This window comes from Neomonachus schauinslandi, chromosome 13, assembly GCF_002201575.2.
Source record: "Neomonachus schauinslandi chromosome 13, ASM220157v2, whole genome shotgun sequence".
Lineage (NCBI taxonomy): Eukaryota > Metazoa > Chordata > Mammalia > Carnivora > Phocidae > Neomonachus > Neomonachus schauinslandi.
In genome coordinates, this window is record NC_058415.1 from 39886323 (window position 1) to 39908444 (window position 22122).

Genomic DNA, 22122 nt, shown 5'->3' on the forward strand with positions numbered 1-22122 from the left:
AGTATTCCAGACTTCAATAGGAGTAGCAAACGCTTCTAGTTGTATATGTCATTTATTACACCATATTATACCTGTACCTGCCTAACGATAGGGTGCTTATTATATTTACCTTTTGAAATGTGTTTCCAAAGAAACTTCTGTAGTAAAAAGTGAATTTTTGATGTGATATGTGTACTAACTTTAAAATTATTAAGATTGCACCTGACTCTTATCATTATTATCAATGCTAATAATATTTATTAGCATAGCACTTGCCATACCAATGTAATTCTTTCATACTAATTCAAACATAAGGCGAAGGAGTCAGTAGAACATGAGCTTTGGAGTGGAACCAGCCTAGTAGCAAATCTTGACTAGGCCACTCACTACTTCTTAAGAGTAAGCTCCTTAACCTTTCTAAACTCAGTTTAATCATTTGTAAAATGGGAATAATAAAACCTAGTTCAAAGAGGAGTGGTTGAGAGGATTAAATGTAAAGCTCTTAGTTAAGAGTGGCTGGCATTTAGAAGATACTTATTAAGTAGTAATTATTATTAGTAACCATATAATTAATAATATAAAAATTTGTGTAAGACTTTATTGATTTTAAATTATTTCATATATTCTTCTTTATATTTTTCTTAAAAATTAGGTTATGATCTTTTATTCTCAAGAAAATAGGTCATTGCCAAATTCCAACAAACAGTATATTTTTATTTTTTTAAAAAAGATTTTATTTATTTGACAGAGAGAGACACAGTGAACGAGGGAACACAAGCAGGGGGAGTGGGAGAAGGAGAAATAGGCTTCCTGCCGAGCAGGGAGCCCGATGTGGGGCTCGATCCCAGGACCCTGGGATCATGACCTGAGCCAAAGGCAGACGCTTAACGACTGAGCCACCCAGGCACCCCCAAACAGTATACTTTTAGAAAGATACATTTTAGGGACGCCTGGATGGCTCAGGCCATGATCTTAGGGTCGTGAGACTGAGCCCTGCATTTGGCTCCATGCTAGGTGTGGAGCCTGCTTAAGATTCTCTCAATAAATAAATAAACAAACAAACAAACAAATAAATAAAACAATTTAATAAAGAAAACATGGCTCATCCCAGTTATTAAGAAAAGTGAATATTTAGGGCAGAGATTAAAAAGTTATGTCATGGGGGCACCTGGATGGCTCAGTTGGTTAAGTATCAGACTCTTGATTTCGGCTCAGGTCATGATCTCAAGGTTGTGGGATCAAGCCCTGTGTTGAGCTCTGTGCTGGGCATATAGCCTGCTTAAGATTCTCTCTCTCCCTCCCCAAACCGCCCACCCTCCCGCCCCCGCGCTCAAAAATAAATAAATAAATAAATAAATAAATAAATAAATAAATAAAAATTAAAAGCTATGTCATGGCATAGGACATCTTGCATGGTATACTCCTACATATATTCCCATCAATACCCTATTAAATGGTCAATTATGACTATGAAAATGGATTTTTTTCCTTCAATTAAAAAAAAAAGAACCACAGGTAAAAACCAAAGAGAGATATCTTCTGAATTAATTCTGTGTAGTGATAATAAACATGTCATAGGATTTCAGAATTGGAACTGACTTTCTAAGTCCTACCCGTAAATCAGTCCTCCCTTTTCTCACAAGTGGGGACACAAATTCGGAGAAATTCAGTGAATTCCCAGGGCATGTTAGTGGAAGTAGTCTGCCACAAAGTAAGGACTTCTGACTTCCAAGACCGTGGTTTTTTTTGCTGCACTGTTTCCAAATCCTAGAAGCCTGTGTACATCTGGAATCCTAGAAGCATGGGTACGTATTCACAGAGGTACTTGTGATTAATATTTGACTCACAACTCCCAGAGTATTAACATGATGTAGAAGATAGCAGTTTTTATCCATGCGACACCACAATGGGAGTAAATAATAGTCCTTTAATTTATTCCTATGGTATCCAAAGTTAGAATGCATGGTTTTTTAAACTCTCCTTTAATCTAATTCTCTCAGCTGTGAATCAGTAGTAAATATGTACAGAAGACTTAAAGTGAGAGAGAAAAGTTTTTCATAAGGAAATAATAGAGAAATGTTTTTGAAACCTTCTGAATGGCATAACATCTGAAACCAAATGACTATGAAGAAATATCTGTGTTGACAACATACTGATCCATCAGACCAAATAGAAACGTACTATTCATATTTCAAATTTAGAAAAACTAAAGCATTTTTAAGACCCAACCATGTCATAGACAATCTGAGTGACAATAAACCAAATTACTTTGCTATGTAACCTAACAATATGAAGACACAATTTGACCATAAATGATATAAAATTGAACTTAGTTAATAAACATAAAAAGTGCACAGCCCCATAATTAATTCAAATGCAATTGACTTTCATTATTGAGAAGAGCATAGGAAAATAATTACTCAATATTCTTTTATTCTTAAAAAAATGGATATTATAAAATGAAATGTTTTGCTCTGCAATTCATGTATGCTCTTACATTTGATCATGGGTATATGTAATGCTCTGAAAATGAGATGGATCTTCATATACTGAAGATCCAGCTTAAAAAAAAACCCAATAAAGCTGTAATATTTATTCATCTTAGTTCTCAGTAACTCAGTCTTCTTCTGGCATCCAATAACAGTGGAACATATCATCACTAAATCCTACGCAAACAACTTTCCAAGCTATTTATCCCTCATATAAATAGGAAACCTCTTTTTAAACTTCTGTGGGATTCAAAGTTACAATCAGAAAGTCAAGAGAGAAAAGTGAGAATGTTAACAGGGAACTAAAAAGTACAGTAGCCTCGCTGTAGCTCTTGCCCCTCAAAGGCTGGTCAAACCAAATCTCAGAGCAGGTAATACTTTCATTGGTGACTAAGAATCAACTAAATTACTAAAAAAAATACCGACTCACTGAAGACATTAGCAAAGTGTGGCCTAGAATAAGACCTTTACTTTTAAGGTTAAGTAGATGACACATTTTATTTTTCACGTTTTACTATACCCAGCTTGGATGTGATATTAGGGTAGAAGTTACCAGGATGGATCAATCTACAGACAAGGGCTCTCTGCCATGACAACATTGCTTTTAAGTCACTAAAAGATTTAGTGAACTTGTAGAATTCTAATATTTCATAGAAAAGAATAAAATCATATTCATATTTTTATATGAAGGGAATATAATTCCCTTGTCCCACCCAAAAGATGTTTCTAATGTTTTGAACAATTCCATTTAATTTTCAAATATCAAAATAAATTTAACCAGGTAAGAGTAAAAATTCATGTAGAATCAGCAAAAAGTCTTGAACTCTTGGCTTTGTTTCCCTGATCTCATCTACCTACCTATCTGCATATCTACCTATCTACCCAGCTGCATATAGACTGAGAACAAGTGCAACTCCTCTTTCAGTTACCTGCTTGGTGGAGAAGACAGTGACCTCTGAAGATTGACTCCCGAGTTCATGTCATGATAGTATGGTTGGCTCGGGATTTCTCCAATTGGGAAGTTGACTCCAGTTCCCTGGGTTATGGGCGCTGAGGAATAAAACAGAAAGAAACATCAGGAATGACTTTTACACTGGTCATCTCTATTTCAATGTAATAATCTAATACGTTCCACATCTCCGGGCAAACTCTCTTTACCCTGAGACTCTAATACCAACTGTCCACCAGGGTACGACTTGGAGACCTCCTCAGGATGCCAGTGTTCAAGTCTGGAAACTTGAGGCACTCAGACTATAATCATTGGTTACCACTTCCCCTATTCCCACTCTCCAACCTTCTTCACTCACTCCTTTGTATTAGTTAGTCTATAGATGCGTCAGAGGAAACGACATGTTTCCTATTGCTCAGCACCAAACAAGGTGCTTTGTATTAAGTTGGTTCTTTTTTTTTTTTAAGATTTTATTTATTTGAGAGAGAGAGCGCATGAGCGGGGATGGGGAGAGGGAGAAGCAGGACCCCCCACCCCCACCCCCAGCAGGGACCCAAAGAAGGGCTCAATCCCAGGACCCTGGGATCATGACCTGAGCCAAAGACAGATACTTAACCGACTGAGCCACCCAGGTGCCCTCTAAGTTGGTTCTCAAAAACCAAATCGCTGTTAAGTTAATGAAATTCGAATATTAACATGGTAAAACGCATTAGAAATCATATGAATAATTACTTGGTATAACGAATTCTTATATTAGGACAGGTACACAGGTAAAGTTGACAAATGTGAAGAGCCAAGTTTTTTTTTCCCAAAATACATATTCAAGTTCATATATGAATAGTTAAGTGTGGTTTTACTCAATAGTTATGTTTAAAAAAAAAAAAAGTTTGTATGCCCAACTTTATAACATTCATAATGTATTCATGAAAAAAATTAAAAATAAATTATTTATTAACAAATAAAAATAAATAAAATGTACTCATGCAGTTTTATACTTTAAAGTATTATTTTGTAAATCAAGAAATCTTTTTGACTCTGCTGATATAGTATGAACTGAGATTCTTGTATGTAAGTATTGGTTTTTGTATAATGGTTTACATCTATTCAAATTAAAAAAAAATTATTTCTAGACATCTTGAATAGACCCGTGAGGCAGCATGTTGTATTAGAAGGGGTAGAGTCCTGGGAGGTAGCCATTTAGTTTGAACTCTCTCTGCCACTTCTGAGCTATGTGCCTCAGTTTCCCAAGCTACAAAATGAGAATACCAGTCACCTACCCCATATGATTATTTTGAAGATGAAATGGGATAAGGAGTGATAACAGCCCAGCATCGTGCCTAGTGCATAATAGTTATTCACCAAACGTGAGAGCCCTCTCTCCTTGATTTCTTCCCCACATCTCTTCCCTGGCAGCCTGGAGTGGTTAGCAAAGGGTGAACAGTTGAAACCACTGCTAAAAGCAGATGAAGAGTTATAAATGAACCTATTTGTTGAAAGTCTGTTCCTTCAACAAGTTGTGTCCATTGCTGGCAGGTGCTGCAAGGGATACAAAATAGTCTAAGATAGTTCCTGTCCTTAACAAAACAGATTGGGTAACAAGCTGGGTAAACAAAACACTCCTGAAAAAATAGAAATACCGGCATAATGCTGATTATAATGAAACAGTCCAAGTGAATGACAGCACCAATAAATGCTATGGGATTTCATGGGAAGAAGAACCCAATACAGGCTTGAATGATCCAGGAACCCTGTGGAGAACCCAGAGCTTGCACTGGACTTTGGAGAATGAGTAAGGTCTTAAGGGGAAGTCATTCTCAACAGGGGTTTCTACAAGAGCAACATCTCGGGCAGAGATAATATGCAAGGAGAGACCAGGCAGGTTGGTGTCAAAGGACAGTGCTCAAGAATAGTGTCTTTCTTTACCTTTTTTTATCAGGTCTCCAAAAGCTCTAATGAGAGAAAGTGTGTCCTGGGGCTATGGCAACAAAACTCTAGAGCCCTCGTGATTCACTCTAAGAACATATAGTCTGCTTAATCTTCCTCTCTTCCAACTGCTTCAAACTGAATACACGATTCCAAAAGGACTGCAGATTTTCAGGAAATTTTTCTTCCCCAGAATTTTGATGTGTTCACTACATGTGTTCGCTGTCAGCTGAATTGTATGTCAATAGCAGGTCGGTCAAGATTTACTTATAATATTTTTAAGAAAGTACGACTAGGAAGCACATGTGTTATTGCAGAGAAGTAATCAAAGAATATACGATGAATCTCTCTCTTCCCCTATTAAAAATTAAATCATTATATACAAGATTAGTCTCAGCTCCAAACTTCTGGAGTTTATGCCGTCTATTAAATTATTCTTTTTATATAATGTATTTTAACTTCATTTTAATAACACAGAAAATATTTGTATTCAATGGGTAACTATGCCAAATGGCTTGAATTCTTTGGGCAGCTAAAATGTAACTGTTTGTTGTGGCTTGAGGTACACCGGAGGTTTAAAAAAAAAGCAAGGTAAGAAATCCCACAGTAACCACATGCTTTCAAGTTTATTATTAGAACCATGTTCTATGTGACATTGGAAAGCAGGGTATGTGCTAGAAGGAGGCATTTGAGGGACTCAGGGAAAGCCAGTAATCTGTCCAACCTTCTGCAACAGTAATGGATACAATTCAAAGAACTGAATTACTAACAGGAAACTTACAGGTTATAACTTATGTAAAGTACTTAAAATTTATGAAGCTCATGCAACATTTAAGCAACGATCTGTAGTTTCTCTTTCATACATATGGCTTAAGAGTCAACACAGATTGCTTGGCCATAAACATTCTAGAAGAAATTTATAGTAAAATAATAAAAAAAAAAATCTTTGGAAATTTTGTTTTTCTAAATTCTCTTGAAGAAGGATTATTACAGACTATCAGGACAGCAATCAAAATAATTTATCCACAGATTTATACATGAGCATTGCAAAAATGTCATGTGCCTTCGGACATTAAAGGGGAGCGTACAAGAAGAGGAGTAGATTAATAATAAACCTGGGCAAATTCTAAAGCAGCACTCACTAAATGTACTTAATAATAAAGAGAGTATGTGAGCATGGCAAGTCTGAGGCTGATATTCCTGTTTAAAAGCCTCTGGAAGAACTTACATCAGATGCAAAGATCAGCGTTAGCACCTCTCCTGGAGAGCTGCAAAGTCTGAAAGCTGCAAATCATGTTTAAGAGGCTGCCAATATCCTCTTAGAAATGAAGCTCCAAAGAACCTCAGATTCTAAGGGTTAGAAGCCAACCCTTAAGCTCTCTTACTGTTCTTCTCACTCCAAAAGCTGATCCTAAATCAACTTTCAAGATGGAGATAATATCATTCAACAGAAAGATCACTATCCTAAAACTGAGGAGCTTCATTAGCTAAAGTCAACAGACACATTAGCAGGTCATACGATAGTCAAACCCTGGAGGCCAGAAACCATTAACATACTGTAAACCCTCAAGAAGTCAGAACTTGTGATATACAGCGTAAGGGTTGCGCTGAAGTTTCTGCTTACTTAGCAAACCCGTATTTCATAAACAACGAAGTTCAATTGTGTAAATAAGATTATGATGTGGATATATTAAAACACTTAGGAGAATAACTTCTCAAGCATTTCAGAGACACCTATTTACATACAGAGTAGAAAATAAATGTTTGCTGAATAAATGAATGAATGAATATAGATAATATACTAATTACAGATCAGTAACGTGTGTTGTAACATAACTTAAAGACCTCTAAGAGAGGAATGGTATCAGTTTAAAAAGAATGAGTGAAGTATATTAAACCTACCTCACTTTTGAACTGTTCTGGAAAGCTGTCTTTTAAATCTTTATTTATGTGTAAATTCAGATTTTTCAAAATATCACTCTGGGCTTTTAAAAGTTCTATGTGGCTGTCCTTCTATAGCATCTAGCATGATGTCACCTATAATGAGGAACTGATAATATTGTCTAAAAGATGCCTCTTTGGTCCTTCTCATGAGAAGGAGGAAATATAGCATGAAATTTAAGAAAAGACAAATTTAAACAAATAATGTTATAATGTCTCGTAACTGCAGCAGAACAGTGTAAGGAAAACATCCCCCCCCCACACATACAACACCACCCCACACTTTCAAATTCCCCCTTCCTTACATGATGCCAGAAAGTGGCAGTGAGTAAGTCAGGCACGTTCCTTTCCAAATTAAAAATAAACACAAAACTTTCAAATGTCAGAGGCCTTCCATACCACGTTATTGATTGGGAAAAACATGCAAGGCTCATGGCAGAATGGAGAAGACCATCAGAATCCTCCTATTCAGCAAACATGAACCCTAGAGTTGCTGGGATATAGGATATTAGGTTTTGGTCTCCTGCACTGCCCTAAGTAAACAGATCCATGACAGAAGTCTTTGGGGCATGTATTTATCTACCGCGGAATACAACAGAAAGGATAAGTTACTGAAGGTCTTAAATGTTCATGTATACAACTCCCTGAGATACAAGCTATTTGCACTGGCCACTCTAGAAAGAGGAACTCTTTAAGAAAGTCTGGTTTGAAAGACAGTCACCACCCAGCTGGGGGATTACTTCACTGACCACAACTCTAACTCACTACCTAAACTTACCCTCAGGAACTTGCTTTGTTCTTTTGGGATCACCATAATTCCCGTTCAAGATTTCTGAATTTGACCCAGATGAAAAACACAACTTAAACAAGGACCGAACACCACTACATCATCTGAGTAACATCATTCCAAACGGCGACGCTCTCTAACAAAATGTCAGGTAAAAATATAGCCTTCAAAATTACATAAATAAGCTAAATCAAAGAGAACAAGAAGAAATGAGTCACCTCCTTTAACATGATGAATGCCTTAAGAGCTACATCTTAGGTATATTTGTACACACTAGTAATACGTAAAAGACTTAAGTCCATAAACTACTCCCTTGCTTAGGTAGCTGGCCAGGTGAACTTAACCCAAGAAAAATTTCATCTGGGCTGTCAAGAATGGTGTCTCAGGTGAGGCGGCCAGTTAAAACAATTGGACATTGTTTTGGATCACAATAGCTTTCTATCTATATCCAAAGTACAATCTGCAAAGTTAATTTCTGCATCCCTCTACACTCTGCATGTTAGTGTGTATATCCTGTACATCTCCAAGCCCCCACCAAAACGTTAGTAAAATGAAAAAGCACTTATCTACAGGAAACTTATGTGGGTTATCATAACAACATGGAGCACATTTAATTAATCACACTTCCTTTGATATAAATGACCATCTATGGTCACAGAAAGAACAGTGAATTAAATGAGTACCAATAACACAGCAATCAGAACAACCCCCCAATTATTTTTGTACTACAAAAGTTTGATGATCTAAATGCAAATATATTCGAAAATCTGACAAAATATATCCACTTATGATTTCATCAAAAAGATGGAAATTTTAAAACTCAAATGTTCCCAGTAAGTGGTTATTCTTAATACTGTGTTGAAGGTTCAAAGTAGAAAATATTTTAAATCATACTGTGAAATTAAATAGTAACAAAACAATTTACTTACTTCTGGATACCCTCACAAGTTCGGACACATTGAAGACTCCAGATTTTACAAAACTATCCTCCAGGTAACCTGAAAATAAATATCAAGAGGAAAAAGATCAGCACAAGCAGGAAGCAAATAAATGATTAAATGCTAGGATTTGTTCAAGTGTTTTTAAACCAAAGGTTAGAACAAAAACCAAGCGTGCTTGTAACAAACACAAGTAAAAGCAAAACTCTTTGAATGCAATCCAGGGTCTGTTTAAACAGAAGTAAGAAGTTGAGATGCCAAATAATTTCCTAGGGAAATTTTTCCCCCACTTGCTAAATGTACAGGGCAACTGGAATGGTTTTATTTGCCACAGCCCACGCACAGAGAATGAAGACTCAGGGGTTCTTACCGAATGCATTCAGCTCGGTAGCACCTGGTAGACTAAAGTCCACCCATTTATAAAAAAGAAAGAAAGAAAAAGGAAAACCACAACCACAATTAGAACCTTGTTGGAATTACTTCAAAGATTTCTTGAAACCACTGTTCTTTCACAAATCCTTCCCTGATTAAAGAAAAGCGAGCTGCTGTTAGCAGCACTCCCCGACCCTTGTTCCAAGGTCATGAATCACACAAAAGCAGAACTTGCACATACGGCAAATACTTTGCATAGACCTATTTCCACGCACCTTTGCTATACCTCACATGATTCCACTGCCCTCCCAACTCTTGCTACTACTTCCTTGGACTCCCTTCATTTCGAGAACTGCATACTTTTTCTAGCAAACGGTGATAAACCCAGGCCTCCAGGAAAGCCATGTGACCCTTCTGTGACATCCAAGTGCAGGGTCCACAGTGACTGTGGCCCACTGTTCAGGAGCCTGAGTAAGTTCTGTGCTGTCTGGGATCTGGTCAAGCTGTGTCCAGGATTAGAAATGAGCACTCCCACAAATACCCGATCACGTCCCCAGCTTCTCATTGATGTGCAGGAGGTGTGCTGAGGGCAAAGAGGGACAGAATACCAGGAGGAGAGATATGGTTACTCTCTGCTTCCCAGGAAGAGAATAAGAAAAGCCTGAAAGCCCTCAGAATGCAAATGTTTCCAGGAAAACAAACTCTAGAACCGGCAACTGGATCAGATGTTACATCAAGTTTTGAGGCTAACCAGGGGATTCGATTCAGGGCAGGACTGTGAGTCATAGGTGGTTTAGCTCTCAAGTCAGGGAGCTGGAATTTGACACCCAACCACACTTTATCAGTGTGGAATCCTGATCATGTTATTAGACTCCTGGTGTCTCAGACTCCTCATTTAAAAACTAGAGATAATTGGGGCACCTGAGTGGCTCAGTCAGTTGGGCGGCTGCCTTCGGCTCGGGTCGTGATCCCGGGGTCCTGGGATCGAGCCCCGTGTCGGGCTTCTCCCTCTGCCTACGGCTCTGCCTACTTGTGCTCTCTCTCTCTCTCTCTCTCTGTCAAATGGATAAATAAAATCTTTTCTAAAAAAGAAATAAAAACTAGAGAGAATAAAATTATTATGAATGATAAGTGAGATAAAAACATTAAATCCATAGTAGGCACTGATTCAATGTTCCCAATGAGTTAGGATCGGCCAGTGGGGTCACCAGTCACCCATACATTGAATTACACACACTGGATTCTGGACGGTCTCAAATTACGTGTAAATCTTTATTTAGAAATTTTACCAGAACAAAAGCTACCACACTACTTTTTAACTGTACATAGCATGAAAAGATAGAAAATCATTCAATGAGCTCCTATGCTTCACTGTTGTGAACTGAGGAGCCATGCATGTCTGAACATTAGTATACCCATCGATTACCTTCTTTAGAAACAGAACAAAAGAAAGAGTGTGAAGGAATTATGAGATCTCAGCTGGTGATAAAACTTAGGTATCATATTAAGTCCTACTCTGAAAAAAACAGACATTTTTAAGAGGGTAAGGACAAAATGTCCCCATTTGATGTACCTGTATTTTAAGAAACTCCTACTTCTTGAGCAACTTAATTTTTCACCAGGTTGAATGCGTTTCAGTGATTATTGAGCAACTTTTAGGTAGCCTACACTGTACAAGGTACTTAAAGCCATGAAGACAAAAAAGGGACATTGAGTCCTTTTGTGTGGTTGGGGGAAAAGATATTTTCAATTTTCTGAACCATGGTAGGTTATTATTGTATAAAACAACAACAAATGCAATACACATTTTTGTAAAGTATAATAAATTATACTTTATATACAGCAAATATAAAATTTTATACTTGGCAAATACATTAAATATGAAGACCTCATTTATCTTTTTTTTTTTTTTAAAGATTTTATTTATTTATTTGACAGAGAGAGAGATAGCGAGAGCAGGAACACAAGCAGGGGGAGTGGGAGAGGGAGAAGCAGGCTTCCCGCCGAGCAGGGAGCTGGATGTGGGACTCGATCCCAGGACCCTGGAATCATGACCTGAGCTGAAGGCAGACGCTTAACGACTGAGCCACCCAGGCGCCCAAGACCTCATTTATCTTGATGGCAGCTCATATACTTAACCAATCAGACAAGATTATTTGTCCTCACCCAATTGTACTCTGTAAATGCCTGCCCTCCTACCTTTCTCATGCAGTTCCCTCCATCTGATCAGAAGGCCCTCTCTCTCTCTCTCTGCATACTCTGTCCTCATCCTGCAATGTCCAGCTCAACCACCATCCACTCTGTAACCCGTTCCCTCTACCCTCCTCTCTCAATCCCTGCGCCAGCCAGAAATGATCTCTTTCTTCTGAATTCACAGAGCACCTGGTCGGTACTTCTTTACATCACTTTACACATTCAAGTGTCCAGGATATCTGTTTTCAAGTCTTGTGTTCCTTATTGGATTATCAGCTCCTTTATTTGGGAGAGTGACTGGGTTTTGTTCATCCCTGAATCTCCCTTAACAACCAACTCAGTGCCTATATATATACTAACCACTAAATCAATGCTTACAAAGAACAAAATTTTAAATTTTAACCTTTTGGAACAGGGTCATAAATAAGCATCTTAGTAATTATGTAATAATGTAGGTATAGATGGCTTAAGGTTGAAGCATAACTATACTGACTCCTGTTATTCCCTGGAACTCATCTGCTGAAGAGTTTATTCAGGCTTTGGGTAGAAGGGGAAAGAATGATGATTAGATGACTTTGTTACCTACTAATGTACAACTCGAGGCATTTAGTACAAAGTAACTACCAAGAAACCAGAAGTGTTTAAAGAGTCAGAGTTCAAATAAATATATTTGTAAAATAAATTGATGAGTGAGTGACTAGGGAACATTTCAATATATTTATATAAATTAAATCATGTGTCATACGTAATAACATTTCAATATGTAGATACCATCTGAAGTTCATTTCCTTATTACTCCAGTGAGTAGTCAAGGCTCCATCCGCTTCTTCATCATACTCATGAAGACGGAATGGCATGCGGACGTCAGGAGCCAAATCATATGGGTGGGAGGAGCCCCCTCAAGCTAATCCTACTAGCGGAAGACAGGCAGTCACACACAGGCAGATACAATGACTATCTCATAGAAAAGGGAAAGCAGTTCGGAATGCAGCAGGGTGCTTCTCCATCCCTCACCTCAAGTTCCGAGGAATCTGAATCGACAAGGAAACCTGAAAGAGTTATTTTGCTGAAACCATGAAAGGCACTGCAAATATGTCAGAACTGCTTTGGCACCCACTTGACAAAATGCAACACCCACAGGTCCCGCTGGGCTCCAGTCCTGCATGGAGCATAGTGAGACTTCACAGAAAGGAGGGCCCCCTAGGATGAGCGGTAACGCAACCCCCCCCCCCATGACCTTATGGCAGTGGGGGCTGGGAGGAATCAGGCAACTGGGTAACCTGGGAGAAGCACCCGAAGCAGACGGCTGCCTCCTCCATTCATCTTTGCACACAGCACAGCCTTACGATGGACAGGCATTACCCAAGATGAGGAGGGCAAAGGAAAGAAATAGTGGAGGACAGAGGACTTGGATAGCTAATAGCATACAAGAAAGTATATAAGAAAGAATGCATAAGGACTCTGGCAAAATAACCGGGGAGAATCATGCAGAGTGTCAGGAGCCCTGTCAAAGTACAGAGGATGAGACTCAGCAAAATGCAGGTTATTACTATTAACACAACCCCATCTGTAACCTCCAGGCTGCTGGGGCCTTCCAGAAGCATGGTTTTCATGTGTTACCTAGACCACTGTGAATCTAAATAGCTGATACAAAGGCCAACGACTTTAAATCGATTTGGAGACATTCATATAGTGAATTCCCTTCATCTACCAAAGGAAATATGAGCATCTCTGAGGCAGAGCAGCTGCTTAATGGTTACAGAGCAATATTACACAACAGCTTAAGCCAAGAAGCAAAGAACAACTCGGCATTTATGTGATGCTGTATTTACACTACATGTAATGCTTTTTAAAAAATAAAATTGAGTAGGAAATAAAGACCTCTGCAAACTGAAAATTCTCAAAGGCAATATCAAATTATATTATTTTACTTCTTTTTTTTATTTTTCTCTAACAAAAGCAACAATAAATCACTACTCAGAAGTTAATATAGTGTTTAACCTCCTTTACAAACAATAACAAAGGGACACAATGGCATATCTAACTGTTAATATCTCAAATTATAATCAGCTCCATTTGAATGTTAAACAACATTTACATAGAAAATCCAAAGGAAAACTGATAACGCTCATTTTTATAGTCTACTGTGTTCTATTCTTGAAATTAAAAAAGAAAAAACCACAGAAAGCAGTTATTAAATTCATGAAAGCTGTCTTCAAGTATTAGAAGGACTGTTAATGTAGATGTTGGATAAGACTTCTTCTGCATAGTTCCAGGAACTGTTTTTTGACTCAATAACCAGATTTGTCATCCAATAAGAAAAGTCCTAGAAGGGAATAGGAAACCTTGCAAAGGTGGTAACAGCCAACACAGGCCAAGCTACTGCTCTAAGATCTTCAAAAGCATTAATTCACAATGCTCCTAATTATCCTATCGGTTGTCATGCAAGCGTTCCCATTTTACAGATGACGAAACTTGTGTCTACAGAGATAGGGGGTTTCCCAGAGGCAGTAAAGACCCCCCCATTAGATTTAAGAATTCTCACTTTGGGTAGGAAACTGAATTAAGAGCACCTCCAAAGCCCACTGCAATGCTCAGGTTCCACTTTTTTTTTTTTTTTAAGATTTTATTTACTTATTTGAGAGAGAGAGAGAGAGAGAAGAGTGTGCCTGCACACACGCACAAGCGGGAAGGAGGGGTAGAGGGAGAGGGAGAAGCAGGTTTCCCGCTGAGCAGGGAGTCCAGTGCTGGGCTCCATCCCAGGACCCTGGGATCCTGACCTGAGCTGAAGGCAGACACTTAACCCACCGAGCCACCCAGGAGCCCAAAATGTTCCACTTTTTTACAGGGCCCTTTTCCTGTTAGTTTTCTTGCACTGCTTGCTCATTTGGAGAAAGAACAGGACCCCTAGGTATCTCGCAGGCATTTTCCAGCCTTAGGATTCCAATTGTTCACTTCCTTCCGCAGAGTGTAAAAGACGCCTAAATCCTTTTGTTTATGGATGCAAAGGGAGAGAAGATAAGATTATTTTATACTAGCTCTTTGCCAAACCTCACATAACTTCAGATACCACCACTAACCTACTGGGGATTTTCTGGTAGTGGTGTTGTAAGGCATGGCTTTATCTGCAGTTTCTTGACTGATCTGCACTGTCCACAGTTAAGAATGAAAACAGTGATTATGAAATAGACAGAGTAATCATTACAAAGATAATGATTCTCTGTTAGAGACTGACCCTCAGCCTATAGCCAAGGTTCACATTCCAGTATTAATTTAGAATTAAGTTTATCCTTCACTATGAAATGTCCCTTTGGTGATTTAAATGATTCAGCAGAAGGACAGCAATTTTCTGACTTTAACACACTCTGATAGTACTATATTAATGTTATTTGTTTTTTTAGTGTTTCCTTCCAGTCCATTAAACTTTTTCCTGCATATATGTAATATATAAAAAAATGTATTTTTAAAAATGGAGATCAAATTTAAATGAGTTTGTATCCTGCTTTTTTTCTAATTCACGTTGTATTTTTCCCTTTAGATTAAACAGTTTTTCAGAAGCATGATTTTAATGTCTGTATAATATTACACTGCATGGCTGTACTTTATTTGACCATTCTCCTTTTTTTGGCATTTTAGGTTATTTCCCATTTTTAAAAATATTATAAACAGAACTGCCATTAACATCCTTGTACACAAATCTTTGTCAGCAATTCTCATAATTTCCTTAGGCTGGAGTTCCCAGAAGTGGAATTACTGGGTCAAAGGACATAAACGCTTTTAAAACTCTTAGTTAAAAACTGTCAAGTTGCTTTCCATAAAGATTTTTGCCAATTTCTTCTCCCTCGGGCAGAATGAGCGTGTCCATGTCACCACTCTGCTGCCACAATTACATAATAGTCATAACAGGGACTTGTTTTAATTGTAGCAAGTTGATAGAGAAAAGATATCATTACATTAATGTCATAATTTTCATTTACTTAATTATAGTAAAATTGGATTTTTTTCAGATATTTATGCATTATTTCTTTGAACAAACATGCAAAAATATGTAAAATGGGAATTGTGCTCTCAGGAATATTTTTCCTAATATTAATGACATTTCTTCTAGAGTTTCACAGTTAATGATAATGTTGGCTATTAATTAATAATTGATTTTTTTATCATTTTATATGTTCATTTATTCCTAGTTCTCTCAGATTTTTAAAAGTGTTCTGATCAGAATGATTATTGAATACCATTAAATGCTTTTTTGGCATCCTTTTTAAATTTCCTTACAGTATTTATTGTTGTTATATATTACTGAATTCTTAGATTAAATTATCTTTGCTTATCCACACAATGTAGCTCTTTTAGTTTACTGCTAAATTGGTTTGTTAACAGTTTCTTCTGACTTCTCTCTACGTAGCTGGTATACTTTTCTGGGGATCTTTGTTTCATTTGTGAAGTTTTCATACTAGGGTTACATACATGCTTCATAAAATGGTTTGGATGACAGCCATTTTTTATTTTAAAGAAATATGAAAAGTTCGTGAAAGTCTGGAAAAACTCACTGGTAAAACTATCTTCTCATAATCTGTTTCAGAGAAGATTCTTAGAAAATTTTGAGTCTTTCATGAATTTGCTCTACTCTTGTTTTCTGGTCTTGAGGCAATTTTATTACATATTATCCAAGAAAATCATCAATTCTTTCATATTTTTAAATATATTAGCAGAGATACTTTATGATTTACTAAGTTTTTTTACAGTATAGTAAAATTAAAATTAAATTATATTTTACTGTAATTAATATTATATTAAAATATATTATAATAAAATGGCATTAAGTTCTGTTCAAGTATACTGAAAGATCAGCTCTGCCACTTACTATGTAAACCTAAGGTAGGTTGAGCAACTTTTCCACACCTCACACTTCACTATAATACAGACGATAATCATAGTACCTATGAGTCAATATGAAAACTGTAATTGTTTTCAAAAAATAATAAAGAGAGATAGTTCATTTTAAGAGCAGGGAAAGGGAAGGTAGAACTTCCAAATTAACAAAGAGAAAGCAAAACACAGTGAATAGTAACTTAATGAAACAATAAAACTAAGAACATAAGATGTAAAAATAAATAATATAAGGTAAATAGAACAAATAAAATTAAGCATATCCCATTACAATACAGGTAAGTGGATTGAATAGCCCATAAAGAACATTAGATCAACTGAAGCAAATAAAATTCAGCTATTTTTAAGGAACACATTGAAGACAAAATGATAACAAGAATTAAAAGTTGAAAATAAAATGGTGTGCAAAGAGAAATCAGGCAAATTCAAACAAAAAGTAAGCAGTTCAGTTAGTGGTGGTTAAGAGAATTTAAGATGAATTGCAATAAACGAGATAAAGAACATTACAAATGGATAAAAGGCATATTTAATAAAGAAGATAAATCATAAACCATTTGTGCACCAAACAATATTGTGCAGAAATGCAATAAAACAAAAACTATTAAAATACAAGAAACTTTATAAAAATACAATTGTAGTGAGAATTTTGAATACATTCTCTTTTAGAATTGAACATGACTATTAGACAATGACTAACTTAATATCATTCAAATACAAAGTATACTTTGTTAGCACGTCCACAGAAATTTTATAAAAACTGATCATGTCCTTGACCAAAGAGAAAACTGTTACTACTGTGTCATCTCTGGTAAATAAGACTAAAAGTGAAAAATAAAAGTGACCAAATTCTCTGAACCACTTGAAAATTAAGAAAATAAGCTATGCATCAAACAGAAAATCAAAAGAAAAATTATGGAAGTATCTAGAAAGCAATGAAAAGAAAAAGACAAAAGGCAAATTACTTTACCATTAAGAGAGAAAGAACAGTAAAACAACCCAAGAAAAATTAAAAAGGGAACTAAAGATAAAAGCGGAAATCAATAAAGTAGGAAAAGAAGTATTTAAAACAAAAGAATAAAAGGGAAGATGATTTTCTGAGAAGACTAGCAAAACAGAAAAATCATTTGCAAACTTCATTAAGGCAAAAAAGAAAAAGCAAAAATATACAAGAATAGAAAGGAAAACATAACCACAGAAACCAAATACATTAAAAAAATTACAAGAGAATAACACATGCAACTTACTGACCACAACTTTGAAAACTTAAATGGGCAATTACTTACTAAAGTAAAAGTAACAAAAATTGACCAAAGCGGAAACCTGAATAGACCAATTACCCCTTGTGCAGTGGTTCTCAAAATTTGCTGATCATTGGAACCACCTGGGGTTCTTGAAAAACAACTATACTTGGCTTCCACCCTCAGCCATTCTGATTTAATTGGTATGGATGTGTCCTAGACATGAGGATATTCTAAAATTTCCCCTGGTGATTCAAATGTGCAGCAAAGTCTGGGAACCACTGGTTAGCATCTTGCTATTCAAAATGTGGTCTCACAACCAACAGTACTGGCATAACTGGGGAGCTTGTTAGGCACAAAGAAGTTCAGGGTCAAGCCCAGACCCTCAAAATCAGAATCTGCAGCTTAACAAGACCACCAGTTATTCCTATGCACTTTAGAATTTGAAAACCCTAGAAGAGAATTTAAAGGTGCTTTAAAAACCACCTTTAGAATGGCACCAAGTATAGATGGGTACACAGCTGAATTTTATCTTTTGCCTAGCCTTTAAATTCCAATGATTTTTACACTCTCCCAGGCTTTAGCAAATGATGACAAATTTCCTTATGAAGAAAGCTCTCTTGTGAGCCTTTATTAGACCAGCAAAACTTAAATAACTAAATTTGCAACCTCCCTATTCAACCAAAGTAAGCAAACAAAACAACCAAAGACCAAGCATACACATAAATGCAACTTCAAGGATCCTAAATAAAATTGAATATATTCGATTCACATATTTGAATTTAATATAACAATGTTATTGAAAGAACAATACATCATTATTAGCATTTTATTCCATGACTGAGTGCAGTTCACTGTTAAAAATCTATCAATACGATAGAGAAAAAAAAAAAAAAAAGAAAGACACCAACCTTATCAATGGATGCTGAAAATGCACTTGACACCAACAAGAAAAAGCAGGCTTTCCTAATAACAAATCTCAGCAAAAACAGTGATAAAAACAAGTAACAGACTGTTTAGCAAAACCCAGCAAGTTATTCTAAAAAGAAGAAAACTAGTCTGCCATTCTTAGGTACTCAACCTCTTCAAGGCTCCTCCTCTTTTCAGTCCTTAAAAATGTAGGGCGCCTGGGTGGCTCAGTCGGTTAAGCGACTGCCTTCAGCTCAGGTCATGATCCCGGGGTCCTGGGATCAAGTCCCACATCGGGCTCCCTGCTCTGCGGGGAGCCTGCTTCTCCCTCTCCCACTCCCCCTGCTTGTGTTCCCTCTCTCGCTGTGTCTCTCTCTGTCAAATAAATAAATAAAATCTTTAAAAAAAAAAAAAAAGTAATCTGTAGGGCCTCCTGGGTGGCTCAGATGGCTAAGCGTCAGCCTTCAGCTCGGGTCATGATTCCAGGGTCCTGGGATCGAGCCCCACATCGGGCTCCCTGCTTGGTGGGGAGCCTGTTTCTCCCTCTCCCTCTACTGTTCCCCCTGCTTGTGCTCTCTCACTCTCTCTGTCAAATAAATAAATAAAACCTTTAAAAAAAATTTGCTCTGTAAATAGTCACAAAGACAAATACTGTATGATTTCACTTAGATTAGGTATCTAAAGTAGTCAAACTCTTAGAAACAAAGTAGAATGGTGGATGCCAAGGGATGAGAGAAGGGGGAATGGTGAGTTGTTATTCACTGGGTACAGAGTTTCAGTTTTGCAAGATGAGAAAGTTCTGGTAATTGTGCAACAATGTAGATAAACTTAACACTATTGAACTGTACGTTTATAAATGATTAAGAGGGTAAATTGTATTTTATGACAATTAAAAAAATCATAATTTGGGACTCATAATTGTTATTAATTCTTGTTTATATATATTCAAAGAATTACTTTTTTACATTAGTACTAAATTCTTGTTTATATATATTCAAGAATTACATTTCTACACTGGCATTTATGTCTGTCATCTTATTCATAATAGTTACTCAGGTGTAATTCTGTTTAATATTCTCATTATTAGTCTATATCTATAGCTATATTAGTATCTATAGGTATAGATCTGAGAACTTTCTTTCTCCTTTTTTTTTTTAATATTTTATTTATTTATTTGACAGAGAGAGAGACAGCGAGAGAGGGAACACAAGCAGCGGGAGTGGGAGAGGGAGAAGCAGGCTTCCCGCAGAGCAGGGAGCCCGATGCGGGGCTCGATCCCAGGACCCTGGGACCATGACCTGAGCCTAAGGCAGACGCTTAAGGACTGAGCCACCCTGGCACCCTGAAAACTTTCTTTTTCCTAAAATATTTTATTTTAGTGCATCACTTTGTTAATTGGTATAGGTTTTCAAGTAAAATTTTTACAAAGAAAATAAAAGACTCTATTTTTTGAGACTACAAATAATAAAGAATATATTTCTATTGCCTTTGACTACAGAGAAAACTCCTTAAACATAAAAGAAGTTTCATCATAATTCTAAGTAATTCATCATAATTCTAATTCCCCCAGTCTTCTGTTATTTAATGTTGACCAAAAGAAAAAAAAAAGTACAGGTAACTTTGTTTTTCCTCCAGGATGATTACAAGATTCTCTTTTTCATACACAAAATACAAAAAATTCCAAAGGATATATTTAGATACTACTACTGTTGGCTAGATATAGTTAGCCCTTTTGATCTAAATATTTAGATCATTTTTAGCTCATTAAAGTTTTCTTAATTTGTCTTTGATTCTATTGCTCTCCTAACTGCTCTGATTTCTCACCAAAAACACCTAAATTAATACTAAATTTTCTATTCTCCCATCATAAACCTTTTTCTGATCATTTTAACCTCTCTGTTCTTCTCTTCTGCTTTTGGAGCAAATATCTCAAGTTTGTCCTCTATAACAGGGATTATTTCCACAATATCAGTTGTTTCTTATTCCTTCAAATTCAGACTTTACATGAGAGCAACTTTAGTTTTCCTGTTATTTCTGCTTATCTCATATGGCACTCTCCTCGAAGCTATTCTTTTATCTGTTCATTTTTCCATGTAATCCCTTTCTTCTAATTAAACAGATTGTTTTCTCTGAAATTTTCTTCGGTGCTTCATTTTCAAAGGTATGCTCTTCTTGACGATGTACCTTTCCCCATGTTCTTCACTATTTTCTTACCAAGGGCATACTCTTGTGATTTTCTTTTATTTAGAGGGTAGTCTACAGAGATTTGGGGTTTGTCCTCAGAAAAATATATGGCTTTCCCTTGGCTACAGTAAGTAAAGGTTTCAATATAGGCTGAGATTGAGGGCTCTAGAATTTACATAATTGGATCTGAATTCCCGTCTTATCACTTACTAGCTATAAACTTTAAGTAAATTACCTAACTTTAATATAAATAAATAATAACAATAATGATTATGATAATAATATTATAGTGGCTATCATTTATTGAGTGTTAATTATGTTATAAACAAGGTTCATGCTAAGCTTTTTATTTATTTATTTATTTTTAAAGACTTTATTTATTTGACAGAGAGAGCACAAGCAGGGGGAGCAGCAGGCAGAGGGAGAGGGAGAAGCAGGCTCTCTGCCGAGCAGGCAGCCCAACGCGGGGCTCGATCCCAGGACCCTGGGATCAGGACCTGAGCCGAAGGCAGACGCTTAACTGACTGAGCCCCCCCCAGGCACCCTATGCTAAGCACTTTAAATTCTACCTCAGTTCATTGCCAGATTTGCTCCTTTTTTATTAACGACTTTGAATAAATACTTAAACTCTCTACCCAACCCCACCACTCCCATTTGTAAAATGGGAATAATAATAATAATACTCAACCCGAAGATTTGAGATGAAGATTAAATAAGAAAGCGCATATAAAGCGCTTCGGGTTCCATAAACGCTTGTGGGTAACGGCAATATCACAGTACCAATAATCGTGAGAGTCAAAGTTGGTAAGTGCAGCTCCTAACCAATTCCCAATGATTACTGGTCCTTCACCTCATAAGCCTCTTCTCACCCTACCACCTAGCTATGGAAGATCCTACCAGGTAAGTACATGAAAACCCTCAATTTCTGTAACGGTGTGGCTCTGGAAGGAAGATGGGACCATGTTTCAGAGGGTCTTCTCGAGGGTGTGAAGGAGTTAGACTGGCACAGAGTGGAAAATCTTTTTAAGGATTTACATTAGGAAGTAGAAGCAGATTGCTAGATGTCTTCCCACACTCTTTCTCTTTACTTCCTCTTCATCCCACATTTCCTAACCCTGTTGTTCTCTGGGTTTACAGCCTTTTAAATTAATGTAGAGCAATCTCTGAACCTAGGGGAATGACAGTGGGAGAGAACCAAATTTAAACGTCCACAATTTCTCAAAGAACTAACACTGCTATCTTTTGTGAGTATTAAGATAGAAAAATGACCATTTTTAAATGTAGTGCACACAATTATGAGATAAGCCTCTAAGACTCTAGCTAAAGGTTA

At 36.8% G+C, this 22122-nt stretch overlaps 1 protein-coding gene across 9 annotated transcripts in view; it reads right to left on the reverse strand.

The window, feature by feature from the left end:
* Positions 1-22122, reverse strand: part of NFIB (nuclear factor I B) — a 450766-nt gene that overhangs the window by 62593 nt on the left and 366051 nt on the right. For all 9 annotated transcript variants that reach the window (XM_044920499.1, XM_044920496.1, XM_044920495.1 and 6 more), the window contains exons 4-5: positions 8998-9066; positions 3398-3518 (exon numbers count right to left, since the gene is read on the reverse strand). In XM_044920499.1, the coding sequence (XP_044776434.1) occupies positions 3398-3518; positions 8998-9066 (190 nt within the window). The remainder of the gene's footprint in view (positions 1-3397; positions 3519-8997; positions 9067-22122) is intronic.